Below are 26,344 nucleotides of genomic sequence, written 5' to 3'. Positions count from 1 at the left end.
CTGACATCCTTTTCAACCATATATATATATATATATATATATATATATATATATATATATATATATATATATAACTCACCATTGATTCAGTGATGTGCTTCTAGGGTCCTATGAAATCACAAGATGAATTATGATACTTTTGTCATTGCCAATCAAACTCTTCTCCTCAATACTCTACATTCTCTAGGTTCTCCTCCTATCAGTCTTACTGCTCATTTTGACCTTCTTTGTTAGATCTTTATGAGGGTTGTACCCTTGAACCATAGGTGTTTCCTGGTCCAATCTTTCATCAGTTTATGCCCTGACTATCCCAATAGCCCTCTGGTTGATCTTCCTTCCTCCAGTCTCTTCCTACTCCAATCCATCCTCCATTTTGATTGCTGTCAAAGCAATCTTCTTAAAGCACAGGTCTGATTGACCATTTTACCCTACCCACTTGTTCAATGAATTTCAGTGACTCCCTATTACCTTCAGCATCAAATATAAAATTTTCTGTTTGACTTTTAAATTTTTTAAATTTTATTTTATTTCTCGGTTTGACTTTTAAAGCCCTTCATAATTTGAGCTTCCCTTACCTTTCCAGTTTTCCTGCACTTTAATACCTCCCTTCCACCTACTCTATGAGCCAGTGAAATGGGCTTCCTTTCTATTCTTCTCACAAGACACTCCATCTCTGCAATCTGGGGTGTTTTTTTTTTTCATCAACTGTCACCCATGTCTGAAATGGTCTTCCCCTTCATTTCTACTTCCTAACTGCCATGGTTTCCTTCCAGTATCCTGTAAAAACCCACCTTCTTCAAGAAATTTTTCCAATCCCCCTTAATGTTAATACCTTCCCTCTGAGATTACCTCCCGGTTAACCTCTGTCTATCTTGTATGTAATAGATATTTTCACGTTGTCTACTCCACTAGGATGTGAGCTCCTTATGAGCAGGGACCATATTTTTGCCCATCTTTGTATCCTTGGTGCTTAGTATCATCACTGGAACATAACAAGTACTGAAAAAATGCTTGCTGAATGACTAAACTGAATAGGTCTTTCCTAGAGTATAATAATCCATACTTTGCTCCATGAATGTAAAGCTACTCTCCAAATCTTCCATAAATCATGCCAGAATTGGTTCTAAATGAATTTTCCACCTTTCTTTGTACCAAATTATGTAATTCAAGACATGAGGTGTAGATGTAACAGTAATCATTTTTGGTGTATCATGGAATAGAATATTTGCTTTTCAAAAAAAAAGAAATTCATGAAATGTCTTTTCATGTATATGTATATAATAATTATAAGTTTATATTCACTGTTTCTGTTTCATTTCAAATTCTACCTTGCAATTAGACTCACTTGATTTGCAGACAGGTCTAAGTCATATTTTATTAAAAAATTAAACTTTAGCCACTTGAAATTTTAGTAAAGTTTTTATTTAAGCCAGAAAATAATATTTGAACTACCACTCTCATGTTAGCTAAATAAATAATGGATTCTTTTGTTATGTTTGTGTGTGTGTGTGCATGTGTCTTTTCCCCCAAAAGGGTCCAAAAAGGTACACTGTACTTAGAGTATGATTTTGTATTTAGATTATTTTAAAATTTGTTTTACTCTTAAAGTTGAAGCTCCATCCAAATCTGCTAACCTTAAGTGAAATAAATCTGTGAAACATCTCCAATCTCCATGTTGTACTGATGGCCTTGTGCATGTCTGGGTTGGATTCAAGGCTCCCTTTCAGCAGAGATTCAGGATTGCTTCACTGGCCAATCAGTCTAATAATGTCCAAGCCCTCTGGGAGACAGATTTGGATGAATTCCTTCCCGTCACAAACCAGCCTTAAATCCAAATGTGGTAACAAACGTGCTCCAGCCAAAACCCATCCATTACACTCACCTTGGAGCTGGCGGCCTTTGTACAAATCCTTTGTTTTGGTTGGGTGAGCCCTGGCTGTGTTATCGCATTTCGGCTGTTCATACCTACAAGAAGGAGCAAGGGTTAGGGGGGAGGGGAAGGAGGGGGGGAAGAAAGAAGGGAAAAAAAGAAAAAAAAAACAGTTTAGAGTTTGAAATATGCCTCCTTCTAGGCCTCACATGGTCACACTTAAAGTGTACACTTCTTTGGCTCTCAGCACATTCTGTGACACTTGGTTCTCATGTTACAATGCCCATGATTTATTACCTGGATTTCTTTGGAGAAAACTTAATTGTGGTAAGCCTGTTGAACCTAGCAAGTAAGAAGAAGCAGTACACTATCTCCCATTGTTGCCAATACTTTGAAATCCAGTGTCTCACACAAGATTAGATATATTAAAAACACCTTCCCTCCCATATTATTTTAAGAGGATTTGGCATTTGGTTCTTTATTCCTTTTATCTGATACCTCATCCTAATAGTCAGACTTATAGAAATAAATGGTTTGGCTCTGTGAGTGAAAGTTTTAGAAATAAAGGATGTAATGAGGTCAGTGTCCTTCTATCCACTCCGCATATATGCTGCATGTATATGATTGCATGCTATTTTCCCCATTAGAATGTGAGTTCCTTTGTGAGCAGGGACCATGTTTGTGCCTTTATTTGTATCTCTTGCACTTAGCACAGTGTCTGGCGCATGGTAAGCACTTAATAAATGAATTTTGACTGACTACTTGGTGTATAGGACCAAAAGAGGCCTACAGTCACAGAGGTAAACCAGAATTCTTCTTGTTGGTGGCAAAAGATAGAACTCTCATAATCTGTAGTCAGAGAAGACATGATGAAATGGAGATGGGCTCTTGAGTACCTTATAGACCACAGGGACCTTTTAAGAACCACTATAAGGTTTCTTTGGTGCTAGTTATTATTCTGTTATTACAGCAGGCATTGGAAGCACAGCTTTCCATATATCAGCTTTTAGATGCTATGGCCCTCCTACTGACTTGATAATTAGGTCCTATTTTCTTTGGTTATCATATGTTTTCCCTGTTATCCACAGCTCCCTGGGCCAATTCTAGCTATGACAACTCAGAATATAATTATATTAGGTGGGATGTTGAGATGGTTGATTTTCTATGGACACAGAATGTGATTTCTGATCTTAGCTTTCTGTCTCATTGTCCTGCTTTAATTACACTGGGCATATAGGGTGGTTTCTTTTCCATTGGGGATCATCTTAAGTTTCTATTCCTCCATAATGACACTTTCCTCTATAACACAGAAAAGGGAAATAATCTTCTCTCTTAAGAGATCATCTTTAAGTATTCTTCTTATTTCCCCTTGAGAATTCTGACCAATTCTATAGGGGACTCTTTCTGTGGATTGTGATGTAATGAGTGCAATTTGCTCACTGTCTCCCTTCCCCTCACACCCTGAATGGCCTCTTTGATGCCAGAAAACATAACACCCATTCACTTACTCCAACTTTGTGAGTAATAACTTAATATGCCTTTTGGAAATGTTGGTTTTGAAATTAAAGAGTCCCTGACACACTCAAGCAAGCGTCCAAGCTATCAAATTTTAATCAAAAGCCCATTAACTTATATCCTTTTGAAATCTGGTAGTGTCCAATACTGTAAGACAGAGAAACATATCCATGATGTGAAAACTGTGTGTGTAAATGCACCTCTTACCAGGGTGCCTCCTGATCATATTCGAATACTATGACACCCAGAGAACAGGGAAAAACAGAAAGTTCACCAAGAAGCTACTTAAAAGAAGCCAATCACTCAGGGCAATACTAGGTTTCTACCTCTTCTTACTTATATTTAATTCTCTGGGAGCCCTAGACATTCTCAAAATTGAAGAGCTCAATTAGAAGAAAGAAAGCAGGGGGGCAAGTAGCATTTGGGGGCAGATTGGATATCCATATTGGACCTCACTCCCTGTGACCAGCTGTGAGATTTAGACTTGCTTCAGAAGGAACGATCCAAGAAATGTGAGCTACAAAAGGACAGGAGGTTGCCTTTACCATGAACAGATGACTAATTAATGAGGTGGAACAATGCCTAGAAAGCACTAATGATGGAATTCCCTTTGGAGGCCAAATCACTCCAGTACTTTGAAAAAGCATCTTCTCACAACCCCACATCAAAGAAAAGTACCGCAGCATCATGTGCTATTACATAGATCTGAAAAATTAAAGCACCCATATCAAGTAGGTATGAGGATGCCATTGGAGCTCATGGGTGTTCATTCCTTTTAATACTTGCATGGTGAATAGAGAGAAGGATCATAATAATCTCTATCTGTGTCTTGTGAATGTTTTAAATGAGAAGACCTGTGGATTGGAACTTAGCCATCCCTTCAGAATACTTCTGGTACTTTTCCAAGAATAGTGATGGGGAAAACTTAAGAACAAACAGTAACACTGATGTCCAGGTATGTGAAGTTATATATCTAAACTGCCTACTTAAATTGCAGGGATCTCACCTTTAGTTAAAAAATTATTATGGGATTTCCATAACCTAATGTGGTATCTACCCCCTCAAAAATAAAGCTCACGGCTATTTCGACGCATAGAATAGAAATTCAAAATTCAACTCCTCCCCCACACACGCACACCTCATTCCTTGCTGTCTATTTTAGCCTATTTGTACACGACAAAATGAAAAATTCTGGATTGTCCAGTTGCCCATCAGATACCATGCTTTTTGCCAAGGTGCAATGTAATTTCATGCTTAGGAGACTATGCACGTACCACAAGTGAGAAAGGCACCCTATGGAATCAGGAATAGAAGCTGCTTTGATCAGGAGGTTAGAATGGTTGGGATTCTGATAGCTGATGGATGAACTCTTCCATCAGCCAAGAAAAGAGTGAAAGAGAAGTCTCTAAGTTCTACACACTAATGTAGTACCTGGCAACTAGCCTGGTCCTTGATTAATCTGATACCCCACTTCAACGATTTTTCTTCTGTGTCAATTAGTATGCAGAGTTGAAACTTTCTTCTCTAAGCTCCACTTTCTAGTCCAAACAGAGTAGGATTATACAGGAACCCTGACTCTGGCCTTCAAGTAGATTTGGAAAATAAGCTGAAGAATATAATTTCCACAATCAATCAATAATCAATCAATGGACATTTGTTAAGCACCTACTCCATGAAAGGGATTGTGCTAAATGCTTTATGAGCTAAGCACATAAAGACAAGCAAACTGGTAGGTGCTGGAGCCACTCCCTTGACTTCTTAGTGGTCATTCTGCCTTGACACTTTGAGTGAAAAGGATGCTAGAATGTACAGTTTGATTCACAGAAGGTTTAGTAGTAGTAGTAGCAGTAGTAGTACTAGTAGTAGCAGTAGTAGTAGTAGCAGTAGTAGTAGCAGTAGTAGTAGCAGTAGTAGTAGTAGTAGTAGTAGTAGTAGTAGTAGTAGTAGTAGTAGTAATTTCTCTGGTGTTTGACTTATAAATCATAGGAAGAAATTTTCAAGTTTTAGTGTAGTAGAAAGAATACTCTAAAATGAGAGGATCTGTATTCAAATTCCAGCTTAAATCTAGCCACTCATGGAGTAACTATTTGGTAAATCAAATGTCTTCTCTCTCGACTGACAAAAGGAAAATTGGGAGATGTTTCCTGAGCTGGCCAGAGCACAATATAGGGGTCTCTGGTCCCTTTCTACCCCTGAAACCTGGACACAGAATAGGTAGAAAAAAATTAATCAGGATAGAAGAAAGAAGTTCTTTCTATAAAATCATTATGCTTACAGGTTCTTTAGGGATAAGATTATAAATGCTGATCTCATGATTTCAGAGCCAGTGTAATGGTTGAGGATTGGACAATTCATGGATTCCCCTTGGCCAATGCTGACAATCTGTCAGTGACACTTTGCCTCCGCTATAGCATATAAATTTGGATTCTGATCCTGCAGCTGGTCCAGTCTCAAGTATATGAAAACATTACCTCCCACTTAAATACACAGGAAAAAAATCATATTTAAAAACACAGAAATATTGCTTCCTGGGGATGAAGGGTTTCTTAGAAAACTATTCCCCACACACTATTGCACAAGGATAAAAACAACAACAAAAATAAAACCAAAAAAGGTCTCATGCCAAAGCCTTGAAAAGACTGATGGTTGCACTGCAATGGTTTAGAAACTAGCTCCCATGATGCCCTTCAGAAACCAAACCTCGATAGCTGGCTTCAATAGCTTCTTTTGGAATCTGATATTTGCCCAGCCTGCATCTATTCTACACCCTTCAGGGTTCTCTGTCATCTATCCAGCTTGGCCGAAATAAGTAAACTATACACTTGTATTAATAACATACTTATTAGGATATTTTATTTCTCTATTATTTCCAAGGCAGTGGCTCCATGGAGACTGCTATGAAATGGGCTGAAGAGGTAGTCAAGACTGCAGACTGTTTGGGGTTGATCCTTATAAAGCATTATCAGCTGGCTATCTGTACTGCTGACTTCTAGGAATCTGGGCTGACTTGCTTCCAGCTCCAACCTCCTAAGTATCATATTTAAATACTTTGAGGATCTGAGATTTTATCATTGTGGGTGTGTCTATCTGCCACCCCCAACCCCATGCTAAGTATACCCCTTCCACATTTAATAGTTATCTTCATGAGATGCTCAGGCTCAAAACACTCATCCCCTATCCACTGACCATCTGGTAATGAGTGATACTAGTCCTCAGATGAAAGAAATATGGCACATTAATGAGAGGGATTTTTTTCTTCCAGTTTATTAGGGCCAGGCAGAACTTCTATTGTGATAGGATAACTTTTGAGTACTTATAGTCACTTCCAAGCCACAATGAGGCATTTGGGCATGACTTTAATTGGTAAAACACATACAAATAAATGGAAAGACATAATGGAAAATGCCACAAAGCTGATGTTTAGGACAGTAGGTATGCAGTTATGTATAATTCTGGATAAATGTGCAAACTAACTTCATCTATGAGAGATCAAGAAGAATGATGTATTCATAGAGTACCTATGTGTAAAAATCATTTCACTGAACCTTGAACCTGGGTACCACCATAGATGGTATGCTTTTCAGACTGACAGTGACATAAAGCCAAAGGGATCATTAACACATTGACTGACAGAACTAAGACTTAGAAGGATTTTGCAAAACAAGAACACTGAGCCAAAACTATCAACATGAAATTCAGTAGGGATAAATGTAAATCCTTACATTTTAGTGGTTTTCATGCTTGGTTTGAGTCAACAGTGAGTCTTGGGAAGGCAGCTAATGCTATCTTAAGCTGTATCATAAGAACTGGGATTGTTTAATCTGGAAAAGGAAAGACCTAGAAGGGACATGATAGGTATCTTCAAGTAACTGAAGCACTGTCCTGTGGAAGGGGTATTAGAATTGCTTTGCTTGGCCTCATAAAGGACATTTAGTAGCAATAGGTGGAAATGTGAAGAGGCTGATTTAGGCTTGATTTAGGACATTTCTCCTAAACTTCCCTGTTTTTGTAGAGGGAGAGGCCAGCCTTCCAGTCACTCAGGTTAAGAAGCTCTCAGTCATTTTTAGCTCCTCACTCTCCCTTTCCCCATATATCCAATCAGCTGCTAAGCCACATTACTCAAACATCCCTCACATAAGTTTTTTCCTCTCCATTCATGTTGCCAGAACCTTAGTTTAATCCCTCATCACTTCTTGCCTGGACAATTGCAATAATCTTCCAATTGCTGTCCCTATCTTAACTCTCTTCTCACTCAAATCTACCCTCACACAGCTGCCCAAATCATTACTCCATTCATCATCTTAGAGAAAGTTACCCGGATACCAAGAGGTTGAGTGCTTTACCCAGAGTTACACAGTCAGTATGTGCTTCATGTCAATGAGAAGTTAAGAAGATTGATGCATTCATAGAGCCTCTGCAAAGGCCACTTCACTTAACCTTGCTTATCAGATTTGCCTTATCAGATTCATCAGTCACACCTTGACCTGTGACTCAAACTCAGGCCTTCCTGACCCCAAGACCAGCTCTCTATCCATCATGGTACATAAAGGCTATACAATTCAGCTATTATTGATAATAAATGATGTTCTTCCTTTGTTTATTTGAAAAAAATAATATCACAATTCTTTACCTTGTGGATGTACCAGGAATAGGACGCCCTGTGTCTACTAGGACACACCAGCAATATCCTGTAGAGGGATGACACTGCACAGGTTTGTAGAGACCACCATGAGCACATTCAGGAATAACCACATTGTCATTCTTAGGCTGTTTGGCTTCTTCTAATGCAGACTGATGTTCTTGATCACATGATGATGCTGAAGTAAAAAAGAAAATAAACACAAGATTAATCTCATAGGTATATAAACAGTGGGGTACATGGTACATTGTAAGGAATATAGAGGAAGATAACATGAAATATTTGATGTGATTTCAATTAGACATAGAGTCCATAAGCAAATATGATCACCATTTGTTAGTTTAATCAACAAACATCTATTGAGTACTTTCTTTGTGAATAGCAACATGCTAGGCACTGGCATTTGTGATGTTTAAAATCTATGTTGTGTGGGGGCAGCTAGGTGGCACAGTGGATAGAGCACCGGCCCTGGAGTCAGGAGTACCTGAGTTCAAATCCGACCTCAGACACTTAACACTTACTAGCTGTGTGACCCTGGGCAAGTCACTTAACCCCAATCGCCTCACTAAAAAAAAAAAAAATCTATGTTGTGTGATCGCCTTAAATTAGAAGCTTTAGCACCAGTCTTTGGGCATTAAACATTTATTAAAACATACAGGTATTAACATGGAGTTCAGAAAGTTAAGAAAAGGCCTATCTGGCCTAGAGTTCCAGCCTGGTTGGGTTCTTCCTCAAGTCCTCCACCACAAGCCTGCTTTAATCAGGAACTCTCACTTGATTCAATCAGTCTAGATTAATCTCCAGGTGGGTCTTTGAGTATCTGCTAAATCCCATTATTTCATCATATTACCCCCTTTGTTTCTTCTAGGAACAGGTGTTCCTTGATGAAACAGTAAATAATTAAGTCCTTGGAAGTCTTTTCTCAGTTCTCTTGTCTTCTTGGAGTCGTAAGATGCCATCAGGAGGAAGCTGGATTCTGGTCTGGAAAACTGGGCTCTGGACTCTGGACTGGAAAGCTGGATTATCTTTAACTGTTTCAATTGCTGGATGTTTTACTAAACTTTAGCATAGAATTGTCAATGATCAAATTTAATATATTCCATTACACATTCCAATGACCATAGGCCAGATCCAATCTATGTCAATGGTATGTGCAATGGAGTCCTGGCTATGGTTTACAACTTGGCTATAAAATACACTGATATTCTTGGTTCATCCACTTTTTATACCAAGCAAAGATTTAGCCAACAGGAAAGGCAAAGCTGGAATGCTACTTCATGCTGACAGTTCCTACACTGTGTGAGAAAATAATGGGATTTGGCAGATAATCAAAGGCTCACCTGGAGATCAATCTAAACTGATTGAATTAAGTGAGAGTGACTAACTTAGATGATTAGTCTACTTCAAGTTAATTAGATTGTAAACACTCTTGGCTGGCCCTTAAGAAGGTATTGTTCTCAGAAGCTAAGGACTTTGAACTCAACTTGAGACCACCTTCAAGTCCAGTGAACCAATGGATTTGGGTGACGCCTACCAATCAGCTTCTTGAAGCAGTGTGTAAGGACCACTCTGCTCCAGATCTATAAAAAGCTTCCACACTCAGTTTGAAGGGAGTTGATTGTTGAATCAGGCCCACGGCAGAGTACTTGAGGAAGAACCTGACCAGGCTGGAACTCTTTTATGTTTTTTTTATATATATTGAAATTTTTAATTTTGATATTTGTTCTGAGCATCATAAAATTAAAATTTAAAGAATCTTTGATGTTAAAGACATTCTGTGAATTTCTTTATCTCTTTTTTTGGAGGGAGTAATGGATTCAATTCATCCTTTGGGCCTAGGATACATTACCTATCCCTCACATTAATCCTCTTCATGTAGTCTCTGCTTTAGCCAAAGTGTTCCCCAAACTCAGTAAATCACTGGCCTGCATTCACACCAGCCATTTTCTGTACCTGGAATGAACTCTCTACTCATCTTAGTCTTTTGGGAATCCAGATCTACTTTCAAAGCTCCAGTTGTGTTCTTCCTTCTCCTCCATGAGAACTTCATTGGCTCTCTGCTTTATTTTCATCCCTCTCACCTTGCTACATTTTCTGGGTAGCCCTTCTCTAGCAGAATATAAGCACATTGAGGGCAGGAACTATTTCATTTTTGACTTTGTGTTACCAGTGCCTAGTTCAATGTTTAGCATGTACTAGGTACTTAATAAAAGTTAATTGAGTTGAATTATATGTATTAGGCACACAGGGTCTTCCCTCAAATTTTATATTCCATGATTCATTGAGTATATGCCCGGGTGAAACCAGTTGTACCCTCTGTGCTGCCTGTGTCACTGCTCTTGCTTAGGAAATCATTAATATTGTTAAAGGACCTTTTCATTGAACTCTTTCAAATTTTTTTTCAAGTCTTTTGAGTTTTTTCAAGTATTGCAAAAGAGGTTCTAAATCATGGCCATTGGTAGAGTTATCTGACGATGGAATGTAGATAACAGGTCAAAGATGGTTAGAGATGGAAGGAATCTTAGAAATCATGTAGTCCATCTTGACATTTCATGTATGAGGAAGTTGAGGTCATACAGGTGAAGTCACTAGCCTAAAGTTACAAGGGTAATAAATAGCAGGGTAGGAACTTGAGCCCATGTCAAATCTAGAGCTCTTTCCAATCAATCAATCAAGTAATCAATCAAAGGAATCAATCAACAAGCATTTATTAAGCACCTACTATGTGCCAGGCACTATGCTAGATGCTGGAGATACAAAAGAAAAAAAAATCTTTGCCTGCCATCAAGGAGTTTACATTCTGTTAGGGAAGACAACATACCCATACCCATACACACACACACACACACACACACACACGCACACATACACACATGCACACACAAGCACACACACACACACTTACAAAATAGATACAAGGTAATTTTTTTTGGATGAGGAAGAACAGGCTAACATTATTAATAAAATGAAGACCCAGAAATTGTGTCTCTCAAACTTTTAGAATGTCACAAGGGGTACTTTCAGTCAGTCAATAAATATTTATTATCTACTTTGTACCATGTCCTGTGCTGAGAGTTGGAGATAAAATGAAAGGTTAACAAACAGTCTCTGCTTTCAAGGACTTTATAGTCTTATGGAGACCACTTGCAAACCACTAGATGAAAACAAGATACATGTAGGAACAACAGGAAATCAACAGAAAGGTCACTAGCATTAAGAGGGGTGGGACAGGCTTCTTGAAGAAGTTGAGATTTTGAACTGAGACTCAAAGGAAGCCAGGAGATTCAGGAGACAGAGATGAGTATGAAGAAGATCCAAGCATGATGTTGGCCACTAAAGGTACACTATCCCTTGCATACATTCTCATTATGAAATGACTTTTCATGATTCAAAAGTTGTTTTAACATAGGGACTGGGGGAATGTTTAATTCTCTTAACAAAACTTTCAAAAAATGATTTCTGGTTGTGGCAGGGGTAGAAGGAGGAGTTGGAGGGCTGGTAAAGATCTAGAATCAGAGTAAAGGCATCAACCCATTTCATCTAAAAGTCTTTAAGTAATAATGATAATAATAATAATTATTAATAATAATAGTCATATATAGCATTTTAAGGTTTGCAAAACACTGTATATATGTTATCTCATTTGATATTCACAACAACCCTCTGAGATAGGTTCTATTATTATCCCCATTTCACACATGAGAAAACTGAAGCTGAGATAATTTAAGTAACTAGATCACTTACACACAGCTAATATCTGAGGCAAGATTTGAACTCAGGTCTTCCTAGTTGCAAAGGCCAACACTCTATCATATACCACCTAGCTCCCTATGAGATATGGAGATAGGTAGTTAAACAAGCCAGTTCAAGTCATAGAGTCGTCAAAGTCACCAAGAATGTAAAAGCTCTGTGTGGCTTAAAGTATGATGTAGAAAAAACATAAGTCAAGGGTGAACAATTTCTAACTCTTCTGAATCAATCCCAGCCCAGAACACCAACATTAAGACTGGCACATAGAATTTCCATTTGTAAGGAAACAATTCCAGGTTAGGAATTTGAGAGTTGATTATCTAAGGCTATTTAAAATAATTTTAAGAGTCAGTCTATGGACTAATTCTGGCCTATGATCTTTTCATCATCTATTCATACTAAATTCTGAAATTAATTAATTATATCTTAGCTGAATTTGAATCTGTAGAAGCATAAAATTGAAAGCTGGTAGGGACCTTAGAAATCACCTAATCCAACCCTTTATTTGTAGTCATTCAGTCAGTAAACTAGCATTTGAGGTAATTAGGTGTCTTGGGGGATAAAGCAGTTGGCCTGGAGTTGGTTTTGGCTTATAGGATTTCAGGTGACAACATAATTTTAATATATCTTGAGGTAGTTAATATATTATTAAATATACAATTCATTGTTAGGGAGAAACTGAGAGAAACCAGTTTCCTTTTCTAATCATCCAAATAATGATGATGATGGTTGTTTTTCAAGCTTAAGCATTGCTGGAAAACACATTGCTTAGTGTTGGTGCTCACTTGGCCTTTTATCAGAAATTTGTTAAGTGAAGTGGACTTATGATGTGACTCCCTTGCCACAGGAGGTGTATTTAATGTGTCCTTGTCCAGAGACATATTGCATCTATACAACAGTTTCTAAAAAGCTACTGAAATGTTCCTCCTCTGTTTCAGAACTTATATAAAGTAAAAGAGATGAAATGTGGCATACTGGATAAAAAGTTTGCCTTGGAATCAGGAAGATGGGTTCAAGTCTTCCCTTAGATTGTAAAGCCAGACAAGTCACATGACCTCTTAGTTCCCCCCACCCCCCCCAAAAAATGTAAGAATATAAGTTGACTTAGAGGGAGATTCCTTAAAATAGCACCCCTTTCCCAATTAAGGTAGCCTTCTTTGCATGAAGTAACAGTTATCTATGAAAATGGAAGATTAAACAGAAATACAGGCAGTTGTGTGGTAGGTACAGTGGCTAGTGTGTTGTGCCTGGAGTCAGGAAGACTCATCCTTCCAAGTCCAAATCTGATCTCAGACACTTACTATGTGACTCTGGGTAAGTCACTTAACTGTTTGCCTCAGTTTTCTCATCTGTAAAATGAGCTGAAGAAGGAAAGGGCAAACCATTCCAGCATCTCTTCCAAGAAAACCCCAAATGGGATCATGAAGAGTTGGACATGACTGAAAAAAATGACTGAACAACAAAATAGAAATATAATAGATGTTTAGTAATTATTTCTCTCTCATTACAGACTTTATCTAGCATTGCCTTAACTCAATCTCAAAATGTTTTTTCCTCTCTCTAGCATATGTCATGATTAAGATAAGTAAAAGATAAAAATTATTTTTCTATGGCAGTGGCTATAAACCTGATTAATAAATGATTCTTTAATTTATATATAAGCTCCTTAGCTTACAAAACAAACAATCGACAAGAGAGATACATGAAATGATTTATGTAATGGAAGTAAAAGAAATATCTGAGTAACACTGTAGATATCAGTTTTAGATAAGATATCTCAGGTATCAGCAGGATATCTGAATGCATTTGTCCTATTGTAAACTGGAAATATGTAACCCAAAAAAGGTTACTGATGAGAGTAGAGGTATAGATTTGGGGAACAAATCACATAAAAGAAGTATTTAGAAACCAGATGGTTTTTTTTGGGGGGGTTGTTTTTTGTTTTGTGTAGGGCAATGGGGGTTAAGTGACTTGCCCAAGGTCACACAGCTAGTAAGTGTTAAGTGTCTGAGGCCAGATTTGAATTCAGGTACTCCTGAATCCAGGGTCAGTGCTTCATCTACTGAGCCACCTAGCTGTTCTCAGATGTTGTTTTTTTTTTAAAGCTTCCTGAGGAAATGAAGATGGAAAGAAGGAAAAAACAAAAGAATCAATGGTTAAGCCTTATATGACCCTTTTTATTGATGGGAAGAATTATTCTTTTTTTAGATACAGTTCAGATTAGACCCCTAATAAGATCCCCTTCCAACTCTGGAATTCTGTGATTCTGTGAAATGACTGTTCACATGCAAAGTAATCAAAAATCAAATTAATTTTTAAAATTCCAATTTATACATGAGTTACAGTAATATTTTCTCCTGGTTACTTTCATGTACCACCATTATTAATGATGCATGAAAAGTTAATCTTTTGACTTGTAATTTCCAATCAATTTCCCTTCTCCAGTTTTGTTTCTTTCCTGATCCCTTTAATAGGTCATAAGTCCACAATTGAGGAATTTCTACTTAAAAATACAAAGGCTATCTTGTCCCAATTTTTTTGTCTTTTATGGAAGGCAGTGCATTGTAGTGAGAAAGGCACTAGACTATGAGTAAGAAAACAATTATGCCAATTATCTCTAACTGGGGGTCTGGCCTTGACAAAATAACTTAACTCTTTGGAGTCCATTTCCCTCATAGACAAGAATAGCTGAACAATCTACCTTGTAGAATTATTATGGGAATCTAATGAAAAATTATATGTGTTTTGAAAGTATAAAACACAAGAGCTCTAGAAGAAGGTCTCTAACACATCCTCTGTAGCCCTTGGCAAAACTTAGGGAGTACAAAGGTAGAATGGATTGTTTATTTGTTCATCCTTCATTCTCCTTTTTTTTTTTGTGGGGCAATGAGGGTTAAGTGACTTGCCTAAGGTCACACAGCTAGTGTCAAGTGTCTGAGGCCAGATTTGAACTCAGGTCATCCTGAATCCAAGGCCAGTGCTTTATCCACTGCGCCACCTAGCTGCCCCCATCCTTCATTCTCAAAGAGGAATGAGGACATCAAGAGGGTGATGTCTTGACTCTCAAGTGAATTGGATTGAAGTGAGGCCTATTCTCTCCTCTGAAATCATCAGAGACCAGTGGCAGGACATAAGTCAAGATGACTGGCAATGACCCAGAATGGAAAAGTGTCACACAGAGTGAGAAGGTTGAAATAGGTTTTAATTTATAAGTAACTTAGGACTGGCCAATGGGTCCATTCCTTGTGAATTTTCATAAACTGTATCATTGTGCTTAAAGGCTGGTGAAATTCTCCACATGGAAGAGGTTGGGGATTCTCGTCCTGGGAGAATAGAAATGATGTTCAATGAAAGACCCTTGGAGAAAATTTGGTGTATGTGAAGACATTCCATAACTGATTGAAGATTGCTAACCACATGGTGGACAGCATTCTTTTTGAATGAATGTAGTTGAGGAACCATAACTGGGAAAACCTGTGAATGGCCTTAGCCATGCTCAGTCTCAGTCAATGGCATAGAGAGGACACCATGCATTTAAACTCTGTGGCTACTACCTGATGGGAGAAGGCAGGAGGTCTTCAGTCAATTTAACAAGGCATCCCTTGTAAGGGACTGCCTACTCTATCTACAAGTAAAACCAGCTCTTCACATCAGTACAATAGATTCAAGTATGCTTTTTAAAATTATAAGTGGCTTCATTATTATTTTCTCCACAGTCTATCATACTTCTTTTTTAATTCATTAGGCACACAGAAAACACAATTCAAAGGCAGATGCAAGCTAATGCATTATGGAAACACATAAGATCCAACCAGGCCCAGTGCATATGGCATCCATTTAGATCTTTCTGAATGTTAATTTCCATTATTCTTATAGTTGGTACTTTTCTATTTTCTATATTCTTTCTCCATCAGTGGCAGAATTATATTAAGTGTTTTTCCTTTTAATTATGTAATATTTAAATTAGTAAATTAAAGATGATACAACAAAGAAAACACACTCAAAAAATTGAATAAATCAAGCACCTTTATCTAGAATTTGATTTGTAGGAAAATTTGAAAAAAATTAAAATTGTATTTTAAATATAATTATTTATATTTTTATAATTTAATAATATAATCAGTTATATTGTGAAATATAATTATTCTCATATTGATGTTCAATAAAAGATTAAATTTGGGTTCAGGGTATTTAGAAATAATTTTAAATTTGGACCTTGACTATGAGGGGGACAAAAATGTACAAATCTACTCTAACAAATGGTTTCAAAATTTGCCTAGGCCAGAAAGAAAAAAAAAAAAGGGCTACAAACAATGCTAGCTATTAACCTCTGGGGGTGAATAATCTAGACCAAAGTTTTTGTCATTCTATGTTTAAACAATCATTTCCATGAGTAACAGCTTGCAATTTAAAAGAAACAGGCATGATTGATTAATTGCTTTGACAGGGAATCTCCATTTTGCATAAGAAAATACATTAGTCAGGAGAAAGCAGTTAAAATGTTTCATATGGAAGATCCAGTTTTCTCAGAAAGAAAATATTGACTGTGCCTGTGTGCACTGAAATATTCCTTCTCCAGACAGTTGTTTTCCATAGCTTAGCCATAATGTGATCGTGTATAACACACATTATTTTTACATTGATACACAAATTTTAGGACTCTTGCCTGGAAAGAAATAATCAGACCACTTTCTTCTGGGCAAATTGAAATAATTTCAGACCTCAATTCCTTGAATGCTTTCAATAACTACCTGTTTGTGAATGATTTACAAATCTGCATCTTTGGCCCTAATCTCTCACACTTTCTTCTCTTTTAAATCATTAGCTGTCTGCAGGACAATTTCACTTGCATGTCCTGCCAACATCTCTAGAATATCTTTTGCATCTGTTCCCTTGCCTTTACTGATGGGGTCAAGTAGTCAAGGCACTTATTACCTCTTGCCTGGACTATTGTGAGAGCTTCCCAGCTTGTCTCTCTGCCATCAGCCTCTCCTCTCTTAAATTTATCCTCCACACACAGCCACTAAATTGATACTCCTAAATCACAAGTTTTACCATGAGCCCAAAACACCAGGCCCTTCATCTTGCCATTAGGACCAAAGATAAGCTCCTCTGCTTGGATTTTAGCACCCATTATAATATGGCTTCAACCAGGACTGAGTCCATTTTATTTTTGTTTTTGTAACCCTAGTACCTAGAATGGTATCTGGCATATAGTAGCTATTTAATAAATGCTTACTGAATGAATAAATAGGCATGTTGAAAACTCAAATTACTCTGACTTTTCATCACCAAATCTGTAAAGACCTTTCCAGTCTTCTCACACCTTACTCTCTCCTATGACTCTATGATCCAGGGAGTTTGGATTCCTTGCTGATCCTTTCACTTGAAATTCCATTTCCCAACTGTGAAAGTTTTCCCTGCCTCAAGGCAGGAATACTCTCCCTCCTCTCTCTACTCTCTAACTTCTCTGACTTCTTCAAGTCTCAATTTAAGTCTCACCTTCTGAAAGAAACCTTTGCAATTCCTCCTTAATCTTACCAGCTGGTCCACAACACCTGTTCTTGGCCATCTCCAAGCCACACAACAGGGCACCTCTCTTTTGTGGCAAAATTCTTGAGAGCAACTGGAGAACTGGTGTGGTAGGCCGAGACCAGGATAGATAAGATGAAAGCTCACAAATCAGAAACTAGAACCCAGGAATCCTGGAGGTAGAGGAAACTAGAGTACTTTAGGGTCAACAAAGAACTTCACATTTACTCTCTTATTGGATCCTCCCAATAACTTTGTGAAGTAGATGCTACTATTATAACCATTTAATAGAGGCTTAGAAAACTGAGGTTCAGAAGGTTAAGGGATTTGCCTAGGGTCATACAGTTAATTAGGATCTGAGGTTGGATGTGAACCTAGGTCTTCACAATTCCAGATTCAGTGCCTTCTCCATGATGTCAATGCTACCTTGATATATTCGAGATACATGTGGGACTATTTAGAAGCCCTTTGACCTTGGGCATGACCTATCATACCTATTATCATCATGATCACCACCTTCTTGAACTCTCTACATAATGAACACCAATGCAACCAACTGATTCCTTAGTGTGACAGGCTCATGGATGGCTCACGTTCATATTTTCCCTTCCTGGTAGATTGTATAGATCATGTGTAAATATTCTGTCCGCATCCAATCCATCATAAGAGAGCCTTGGGTCTCTACTTTCTGCCATTCATGATTCAAATGAGTGGACTCTTTGTCATCTCATATTACAAGTCCTTGAGTCATGAATAGACAAAGGTAGGCCCCCAACAATTCCAAACGATCATCTGGGAGCAGGAAGAGAATATTTGTGCATGCTCTGTACAATTTGCCATGAGAGGCATATCAAAGAATTCTTCACGCCCCTGTGGCATAAGAAAACAGTAGTAAGATGTAGAATTTTTAAAACATATGACCCCAGAGTCAGAAAAATCTGGGTTCATGCTCTGCCTCTGCTATATATTGGCTTTGTGGTACTAGGCTATTCACTTAAGCTCTTAGTGTCCTAGGTACTTCTGAATGAGTATAAATTGCATAAAAAGTGCATTGGAAGAGGAAATTTCGCCCTGAGAACTCTTGACACTGATGAGCTCACAGGACTGTTCCAAATTTCACAATTGAAGGCAAAAAAAAAAAAGATTTTTGAGAAAAAAGTAACATATTTAAATTTTAAAGATGTCCATGGTCAACTTCATTAGATCATGAGTGTGCCATGAACTAGATATATGCTCAATCAATATACTGTTGATGATAAAGAATGAAAGGAAGTATAGATCTTTGAGGCCCTCAGAAAAGCAAGCCAACATAAGGTTGTATTATTTACATATTTGATGTATTATAAATTTAAAGAAGTTAAAAAGAAATTTATTTTACTTAAAATTCTAATCTCTGAAGGTCACTAAAGTTCCCATAATTAAAAAATGTAAATCTCTAAATCTAAAATATCTAAAATATGGAAGTAACCTGATTAATAATAAAACATTTAGGAAGGATTGAAATCTAGGATTCATCTCACTCAAAACCAAAGAAAGCCTTCCATCCCACAAGGGGCACCAAGAAAGCCACATTGCAAACTCATGAAGAAGAGCATAGGCATATGATTACTCTAGTAGTCATTGTATTGGGAAAATGTTAGGTTATAATTCTTTTAAAAATCAAAACTATTTTAAAAATCAAAGTATGAAATATTTAGGCATTATTGGGATTGGATGGATAATGGGCTGACGAGTCATAGGATAATTAAGATTCATTTAATTATGAATAATCGGGGCAGCTAGGTGGTGCAGTGAATAAAGCACTGGCCCTGGATTCAGGAGGACCTGAGTTCAAATCCGGCCTCAGACACTTGACACTTATTAGCTGTGTGACCCTGGGCAAGTCATTTAACCCTCATTGCCCTGCCCCCCCCCAAAAAGAACAACAGCAACAAAAAAATTATGAATAATCATTGAAAATCTCAATTAGGCTGAGACAAAAGAGACCACATTTGGGGAAGAGACTTAGATTAAGAGTCAAGAAACATGGAGTCTAGTTCTGGGTTCAATGTTAAATAGCTTTGTGCCACCTTATCTGTCTGGGCCTCATCTAACTCCTTTATAAAATGCATGGATTGGGTAAGCTGATTTCTAAGATCCCCTCAAGTTCTAATATTCTTTAACATTTAATTTAGTCATTGACTGGTCAATTTGAGAAGTGCTGACATTTTCCAACCACCTCTTGCCCCCAACCCAGGACTGTGATCCATAGCTGAGGCAAAAGAGAGCTCAAGGCATTGGGAAGATTAGGTTAAAGACCATCAAAGCATTAGAGCCAGGAGATAGAAGGCAGATTTAGATCTCCCACTAATGAAGACTTTATGTAATTCCCATGTCTTCTGCTCTGTAAAACTTTATTTTACTATCTCAGCTGACATGTAGCTATGTGGTATAGTAGATGGAATAGTGGGAATTCAGGAACAGCTAAATTCATATCCTGCCTCATATATTTCTTTGCTGTGTGTTCCTAGGCAAGTTACTTAAACTCTACCTCAGTTTCATCAAATGAAAAATGGCCATGACAGTAGTACTGACCTACCAAGGTTGTTGTGAGGAACAAATGAGATAATATCTTGTAAAAAAAAGCACTTAGCATAGTGCTTTGTATGTAATAGGCATTTAATAAATGCTTGTTTCCTTCCTTCCTCAAGGAATTTCTTTTTTCTTTTTTTTTTTTTTGGCAGGACAATGAGGGTTAAGTGATTTACCCAGGGTCACACAGCTAGTGTCAAGTGTCTGAGGCCTGATTTGAACTCAGGTCCTCCTGAATCCCAGGCTGGTACTTTATCCACTGTGCCACCAAGGAATTTCTTTAGATGTAGGGGGAAAGAGTATTGGACTTGGAGCCCAAAGACCTAGGTATTCTTCATTTGTAAAATGAGGATAAAGATCCTTTTTACAATTCAGCTCTGTCAGTCAATTAATAACTTATTAAGCTCCTACTATGAGCTAACTATTCTGTTAGTTGCTGGAGATACGAAAAAAAGGCAAAAGACAGTCCTTGCCTACAAAGAGCACACAATCTAACAGAGGAGACAAGGAAACAAATATATACAAACAAGCTACATACAGGATAGATAGGAAATTATTAAGAGAGGGAACTAGGTGGGGTTGGGGAAAAAGATGATATTTTAGGTGGCTGCTAGGTGGTGCAGTGGATAAAGCACCAGAGCTCTGGATTCTGGAGGACCTGAGTTCAAATTCGGCCTCAGACACTTGACATTAGCTGTGTGAACCTGGGCAAGTCACTTAACCCTCATTGTCCCACAAAAAAAAAAATGATATTTTAGTTGGGACTTATAGGAAGTCAAAGAAATTATGAGGTGGAGATTAAGAAGGAAAGCATTCAGGAAGGCTAGGTGGCGCGGTGGATAGGGCACCAGCCCTGGAGTCAGGAGTACCTGAGTTCAAATCCGGCCTCAAACACTTGACACTTACTAGCTGTGTGACCCTGGGCAAGTCACTTAACCCTCATTGCCCCGCAAAAAAAAAAAAAAAAAAAGAAGGAAAGCATTCCAGGCATAAGGGATTGCCAGAGAAAATTCTGAGCTAAGAGAGGGAGTGTCTAGTTTTGGGAACACCAAGGAGCTAGGTAGCACTAGAGCAAAGAGCCTATGGCAGATAGTAAGGTGTAAGAAGATTCACATGGTAGGAGAGGGCTACTTTACAGAAAGCTTTGAGTGCCAAGCAGAATTTGGTAGCATCTATGCTTTAGGGAAATTGCTTTAGTGGCAGAATGGAGGAGTAGATTAGAGTCGGGAGAAAGCTGAGGGAGGCCGACCCACCAGGAGGCTATTGCAAGAGTGTAGGTGTGAGGTGATGAGGGTCTGCACTAGAGTTCTGGCAGTGTCAGCGAAGAAGAGGAGGAGGATCTAAGAGATGTTGTAAAGGTAAAATCTACAAGCCTTGGCAACAGCCTGGATGAGACATAGTGAGGAGGCCAGGATGACTCCTAGCTTGCAAATCTGAATTAAATGAGCTCATAGGATTTCAAGTTGGAAAGGCCCTTTACAGGGCATCTGATGCAACCCAGTCATGTTCGAAATAAGGAAAAGGTTGCCAAGAGAATTGAAGGGATCTACCCAAGGGCACATAGGGAGTAAGATTCAAGCCAGTCTTTTATTTCAAATCCAGCATTCTTTTTCTGGATGTACCACTCATTTATCACTTAATATTTTTGGTCATATTTCATATGTATTTGTCTTCTCTCACCTCCTGCACTGCAACATGTTCGAGTGTAGAGATTTTGTCTTAGACACATGTGAATCTGCCCCTCAAAATGGTGCCAATGAACATGCAAAATGTCCACATTTATCAAACATGTACTAATAGGCACTCCATAAATATTTCACAGAAGCAAGAAATTTGAGAATAGGAAAGACCCTCAGTGGCCATCCCTTCCAACCCACACACAAAAGAAATCTCTGCTAATAAATCTACCCAGAAAATGGTTGTCCAGCTTCTGCTTGAAGACTTCTGAAGGAGAAAGGGGATGGCTGCCAAAGTCGCCCCTTCTCCAGACCCCACATCTCTCTGCCCCACTTATGGCCGGCTCTAATGATCAGGGCACTTTTCCTGACATCAAGCTAAAGCTGGCCTCTTTGCAGCTTCCATTCAACTGAACCTAGTTCTGCTCCTCTGAAGCCAAAATGCCCAAGTCCAATCCCTACTTTGCAAGGCAGCCTTGAGTCATCTCTTCTCCAGGCTAAATCACACCCATTTTCTTTGACTGATTCTCATATGGCATTTGCCTATTTTATCAGCGATCCAGTTTTAGGTTATGGCAACAAATAAGGGTTTCAGGGCCTTAAATCATTGCTGTTCTTCAAACACTAAAATAGGTTAAAAGAATGCTAAAGTAGAGTTCTGTGAATAGAACCATGACCTCATAAACTGAGTAATCACAAAGGAAACTGGTCATCTTAATTAGAGAGGTAGGTAAATGTTGAGTAAGATTACAGAGGAGTAACTGAAATTGGCCGATCTCTGTGTCCATGTGTACAAAGGAGCCAAAAGCCAGTCAGCTGGAATGTCCTGGGATGATTTCCTTTTAGCTTCAGCAATGTTTTTGTATTGTTTTACTCAGTTTATTTTTCACATGTTTATTGTTGGTTCAAATGAATCCGCTTGTGTTTTGGTTTTCACAGTCAAGCCAGACCCTTGGCTTGGCAATACCTTCAAACTCTGTAAGGCAGGACAACCAAAGTTCTGGAAGAACTTCATCTTCTCCTTCGACTCTGAGGAAACCAGTGAAAAATTTTCTTGTCACCCATAATGGCCAGATTCGGCTTATTAATAGCATGCCCACATCCTGTTTAAGTGAGGCTGTGTTACCACTTTACTGAAGAGCTGTGTGTAACCTCCTGTTCTTCAAGGATATGTAGATAGCTGGGCTCAAGGACGCAGCAGGTCTTCTTGCTCTGATTAAATCTTAGCATTAAAGTGGTTGCCCCGAGCTTTCTTTTATCTTTGTTTTTCATATGTTGTCTAATGAAAGTGGAGGGCTCTTTCAGAGGGCAGCTGCTTTAAAAAATGTTTAAATCATCAGAGAAGTAAGTTAATCAATGGAGAAAAAAACTAAGAAAATATTTTTTTGCAATGGTTACATTTCAAGGGCTAATTTTCTTTTTTTTTTTAATTTATTACCCACAAATAGTTTCATTCTTCTCCACTCCCACCCCAGACCTCAGGATCATAATGCTTAGTTTTAAGCCTTCTCAAACAAAGGCAGAGAACCTAAAGGCCTGTTTTTTGGCAGAACCACTCAAATAAAACAGATTCTAAATATTTAACTTTTGCAGATAACCAGCATCACAGGAAACTGCAACACCAGCATTGTCACCTAATAAGGAAACGTTTTTATTACAGTTTATGCAAAGAGAGTTCTGTTGTTCTCCATCTTGCTCACTATACATATATTACACTGGGGGTGGAGAGGGTGGGTAGGGTTTGTTTTGATTTGGAAAGAAGAGAGTCAGCCTGCTCCATAATAAGTGGAACTACAATGAGAAATGTGAATTTTTGAAGAGTTCACAGAGTCTTAAAACCAAAGCCTAGCACTTAGAGATTCAATCTGCTTTTTGTCACACAGCAGAGAGTTCAACCATAAAATAAAAAATAAAATTTGGGTAAGCAATATTAGTAGAAGATCTGCTTACATCTTTCAGATCCAAATTTTATTTCCCACACCTTCCCTACACAAACCCTATGCCACCCAAACTAGCCAATTCACAATCCTACAAACATACTTTCACTGATTTCCTTCCTCTGTGCCTTTGCTTGTGCTATTTTTTTTTACCTAGAATGCTATTCCAAACCCCCAACCTATGTCTACCAGAACCCCCGATATCTTTTAACTATAGAATTAGGCAATCCAGAGCCCTTTGTCCATCACTGAGGGGAGCTATCACTGTGGAGAAGGGACCTACCTCCCTTACTAACTAGGAATATCAACTGCCACCAACTGCCACCTTAGAGCCCTGGAAATAGCAGGGTCCTTCAAACCACTGACCCAACTTCCAGCCAGCCCCAGAATTATCTGGGTAAGTAACTTCTAGGAAGAAGGCACCAGCCATCCCCCACCAATCCAGTACAACCCATGGAGCAGGCAAGCTAGACTAAGTAGGCAAAAGATGTCCTGAGGGAGGACAGGAAGCAGAATGTGCTAGACAACGCAAACCTCAACAGTAAACTCCCTTCAGACCCCAATGGAGATACAGCAGGACCCTGAACCCAAGAACCTTGGGAATATTAGTGAACCCTAGACCATAGGTATTGGTTCCAGCTAGGTCCCAACAGCTATTCATTGAGGGGAGCAATCATTGTGAAGAATGGGCTCATTTTCCTCACCAGCCCCAACCTGATTTGTCCTCTAACTGCTGTCATTGGGCAGGTAGATCCAAGAAACTTGGGAGAGGCAATCTCATCACTCCCCCAATTACTGGTCCTACTCCTAGCCCAGACTCCAAAGCCATAATTCTAGGAAGCAACTCCTATGGAGGGACCTGAAAGCTCCATTTGCTTGCGTGGTAACCCGCCCCCCCCCCCCCAGCTACAGATATTAAGGACCTAGAAAAGAAGGTTCTTGCTACCAAAATCCCTGTCACTATCAAACGGTTCAACCTTAGAAAAGGGTATGATTTTGCCAGTGGAAATGATATTAAATAGACTGCATTGCTATCTGTTTTGCTGCAGCCTAAGGACCATAGTACTTTGACATCTGACTTGAAGTTAGAACCTCCTATATGAGTTATCTCCCCTATTTGAATGGGAGCTCCTCGAAAATAACTGTCTTACTTTTCTATTTGAATCTCTATTCCTTAGCACAGTGCTTGGTACATAATAAACTCATACTAAATTATTTTGATTCATTAATTCATAGTGGAAAGGAAGTTCAACTGAGTATCAGGAAAAACCTGAATCTTAATTCTGCCTTTCATACATTTAGTAGCTGTGTGACCTGGACAAGTTATTTAACTTCTCTGATCCTCAGTTTCCTCATCTGTAATATAGGGTTAATCACACCTGTATTATCTACCTTAGATTATTGTTGTGACGATCATGTGAGATTAATGTCCAAAAAATTTTAAAGCACTGTACAAATTGCTACCTATTATTATTGCTGTCACATTTAATAATAACAATGTCTTATCTGAAATCTTACCCATTCCAGATCTTTACTTGGTCATTACTCAACCATAAGCTTTTTAAAATGTCTTTCCAAAATATGTCAATTTTCAAAGGAGTGTAAAGTTATAATTAGAAAATCTTTATAAAGTGTAGAAAATCTTTATAATGTTAGAAAAACTTTATGATGTGTAGTTTACTTCCCAGTCTAGTCAATATATACCTGGCAGAATTTCAAACTCTCAGTCCCATGCTGTTAGATCCTCCTGCGTCATTATTGTCTCAACATAGAAGATGATCAGGTAAAATGAGAACACTGAAACAGTAGATAGATAGATAAATAGATAGATAGATAGATAGATAGATAGATAGATAGATAGATAGATAGATAGATAGATAGATAGATAGATAGATAGATACCCAATCAGATGGTGTGACTGAATCAACATCTGTCATAATATCAGTTTTATCTAGGTCTCATTGATTTGGCTCATTGACTCTACAATCCATTTCAATTCTGAGTGTATTTACATAAATGTAGGGTTTGGATTTTTTTAAGTAAAAAAAGAGATTTTTGAAAAAGTTGAAATCATCATTGTAGTAGTAGTGAAAATGCCCCAGATGTTCAGGTTTATCTTAATTAATATCACTATTTTTCTTCCCTAATCCACCTTCACTTCAATTCTAAAAATAAATGAATTAGTCACCGCAGTCAAAATAACCTGAGCCTTGGTCCCCTTTCATGCTCCCTGATTGGCTTCTGTCTGTAGATGTGTGATAGGTGTGACCATACAACATCAGAAAAATATTCAAAGGACCCCATTGACAGCCAAACTGATGGTCATGTAAATGTAGTCCTTCAAAACAAATGGCTTCTGTCTTTATAAAAGGAGAGCACTTAGTTGCTTGCTGAGTTAACTGATCTGTGAAGAGCTAAGTGACTTTCAATAAGATTAACAAAGTCCCGTTATTCCTATGGGAGTGTTCCTTTTGGGATGTCAATTGAGCATTTTTTTTTTGCATGGGGGGGGGGACTTAAAGCCAAAAGAATGGATTACTGAACTGACCTTCTCAATACATAAATGTTCTAGTCAAAATGATTAATTCTGTAGCTCCACATATACAAAACCTTTTTTGTCTGGATAACATCTAAAAGATATGTCTCTTTGGGGTTAAGGGGGGACGTAAGGAATAGATTATGCAATACTCTATTTCAGTGAGAAAAACTGGTCCATAAACATTTCAAAAGTCCTTTCTTAACATTAGCATCCAACTTTAGTCTCTGCAAATGATACATTTTTTAATCCAGCTTGTTTAGTGCAGCTGAACATTCACAAAGCAACCCTTCGGCAGACAAAGAAAATTAAATATAA

The 26,344-nt window shown here is 38.2% G+C and overlaps 1 protein-coding gene across 2 annotated transcripts in view; it reads right to left on the bottom strand.

Moving 5' to 3' along the window:
- Positions 1–26,344, bottom strand: part of SMOC2 (SPARC related modular calcium binding 2) — a 260,482-nt gene that overhangs the window by 69,113 nt on the left and 165,025 nt on the right. For both annotated transcript variants that reach the window (XM_044003776.1, XM_044003777.1), the window contains exons 8-9: positions 8,016–8,202; positions 1,883–1,965 (exon numbers count right to left, since the gene is read on the bottom strand). In XM_044003776.1, coding sequence (XP_043859711.1) covers positions 1,883–1,965; positions 8,016–8,202 — 270 coding nt within the window. The remainder of the gene's footprint in view (positions 1–1,882; positions 1,966–8,015; positions 8,203–26,344) is intronic.

Source organism: Dromiciops gliroides, chromosome 4, assembly GCF_019393635.1.
Source record: "Dromiciops gliroides isolate mDroGli1 chromosome 4, mDroGli1.pri, whole genome shotgun sequence".
Taxonomy (NCBI): domain Eukaryota; kingdom Metazoa; phylum Chordata; class Mammalia; order Microbiotheria; family Microbiotheriidae; genus Dromiciops; species Dromiciops gliroides.
This window is presented reverse-complemented; position numbering and strand designations above follow the sequence as displayed.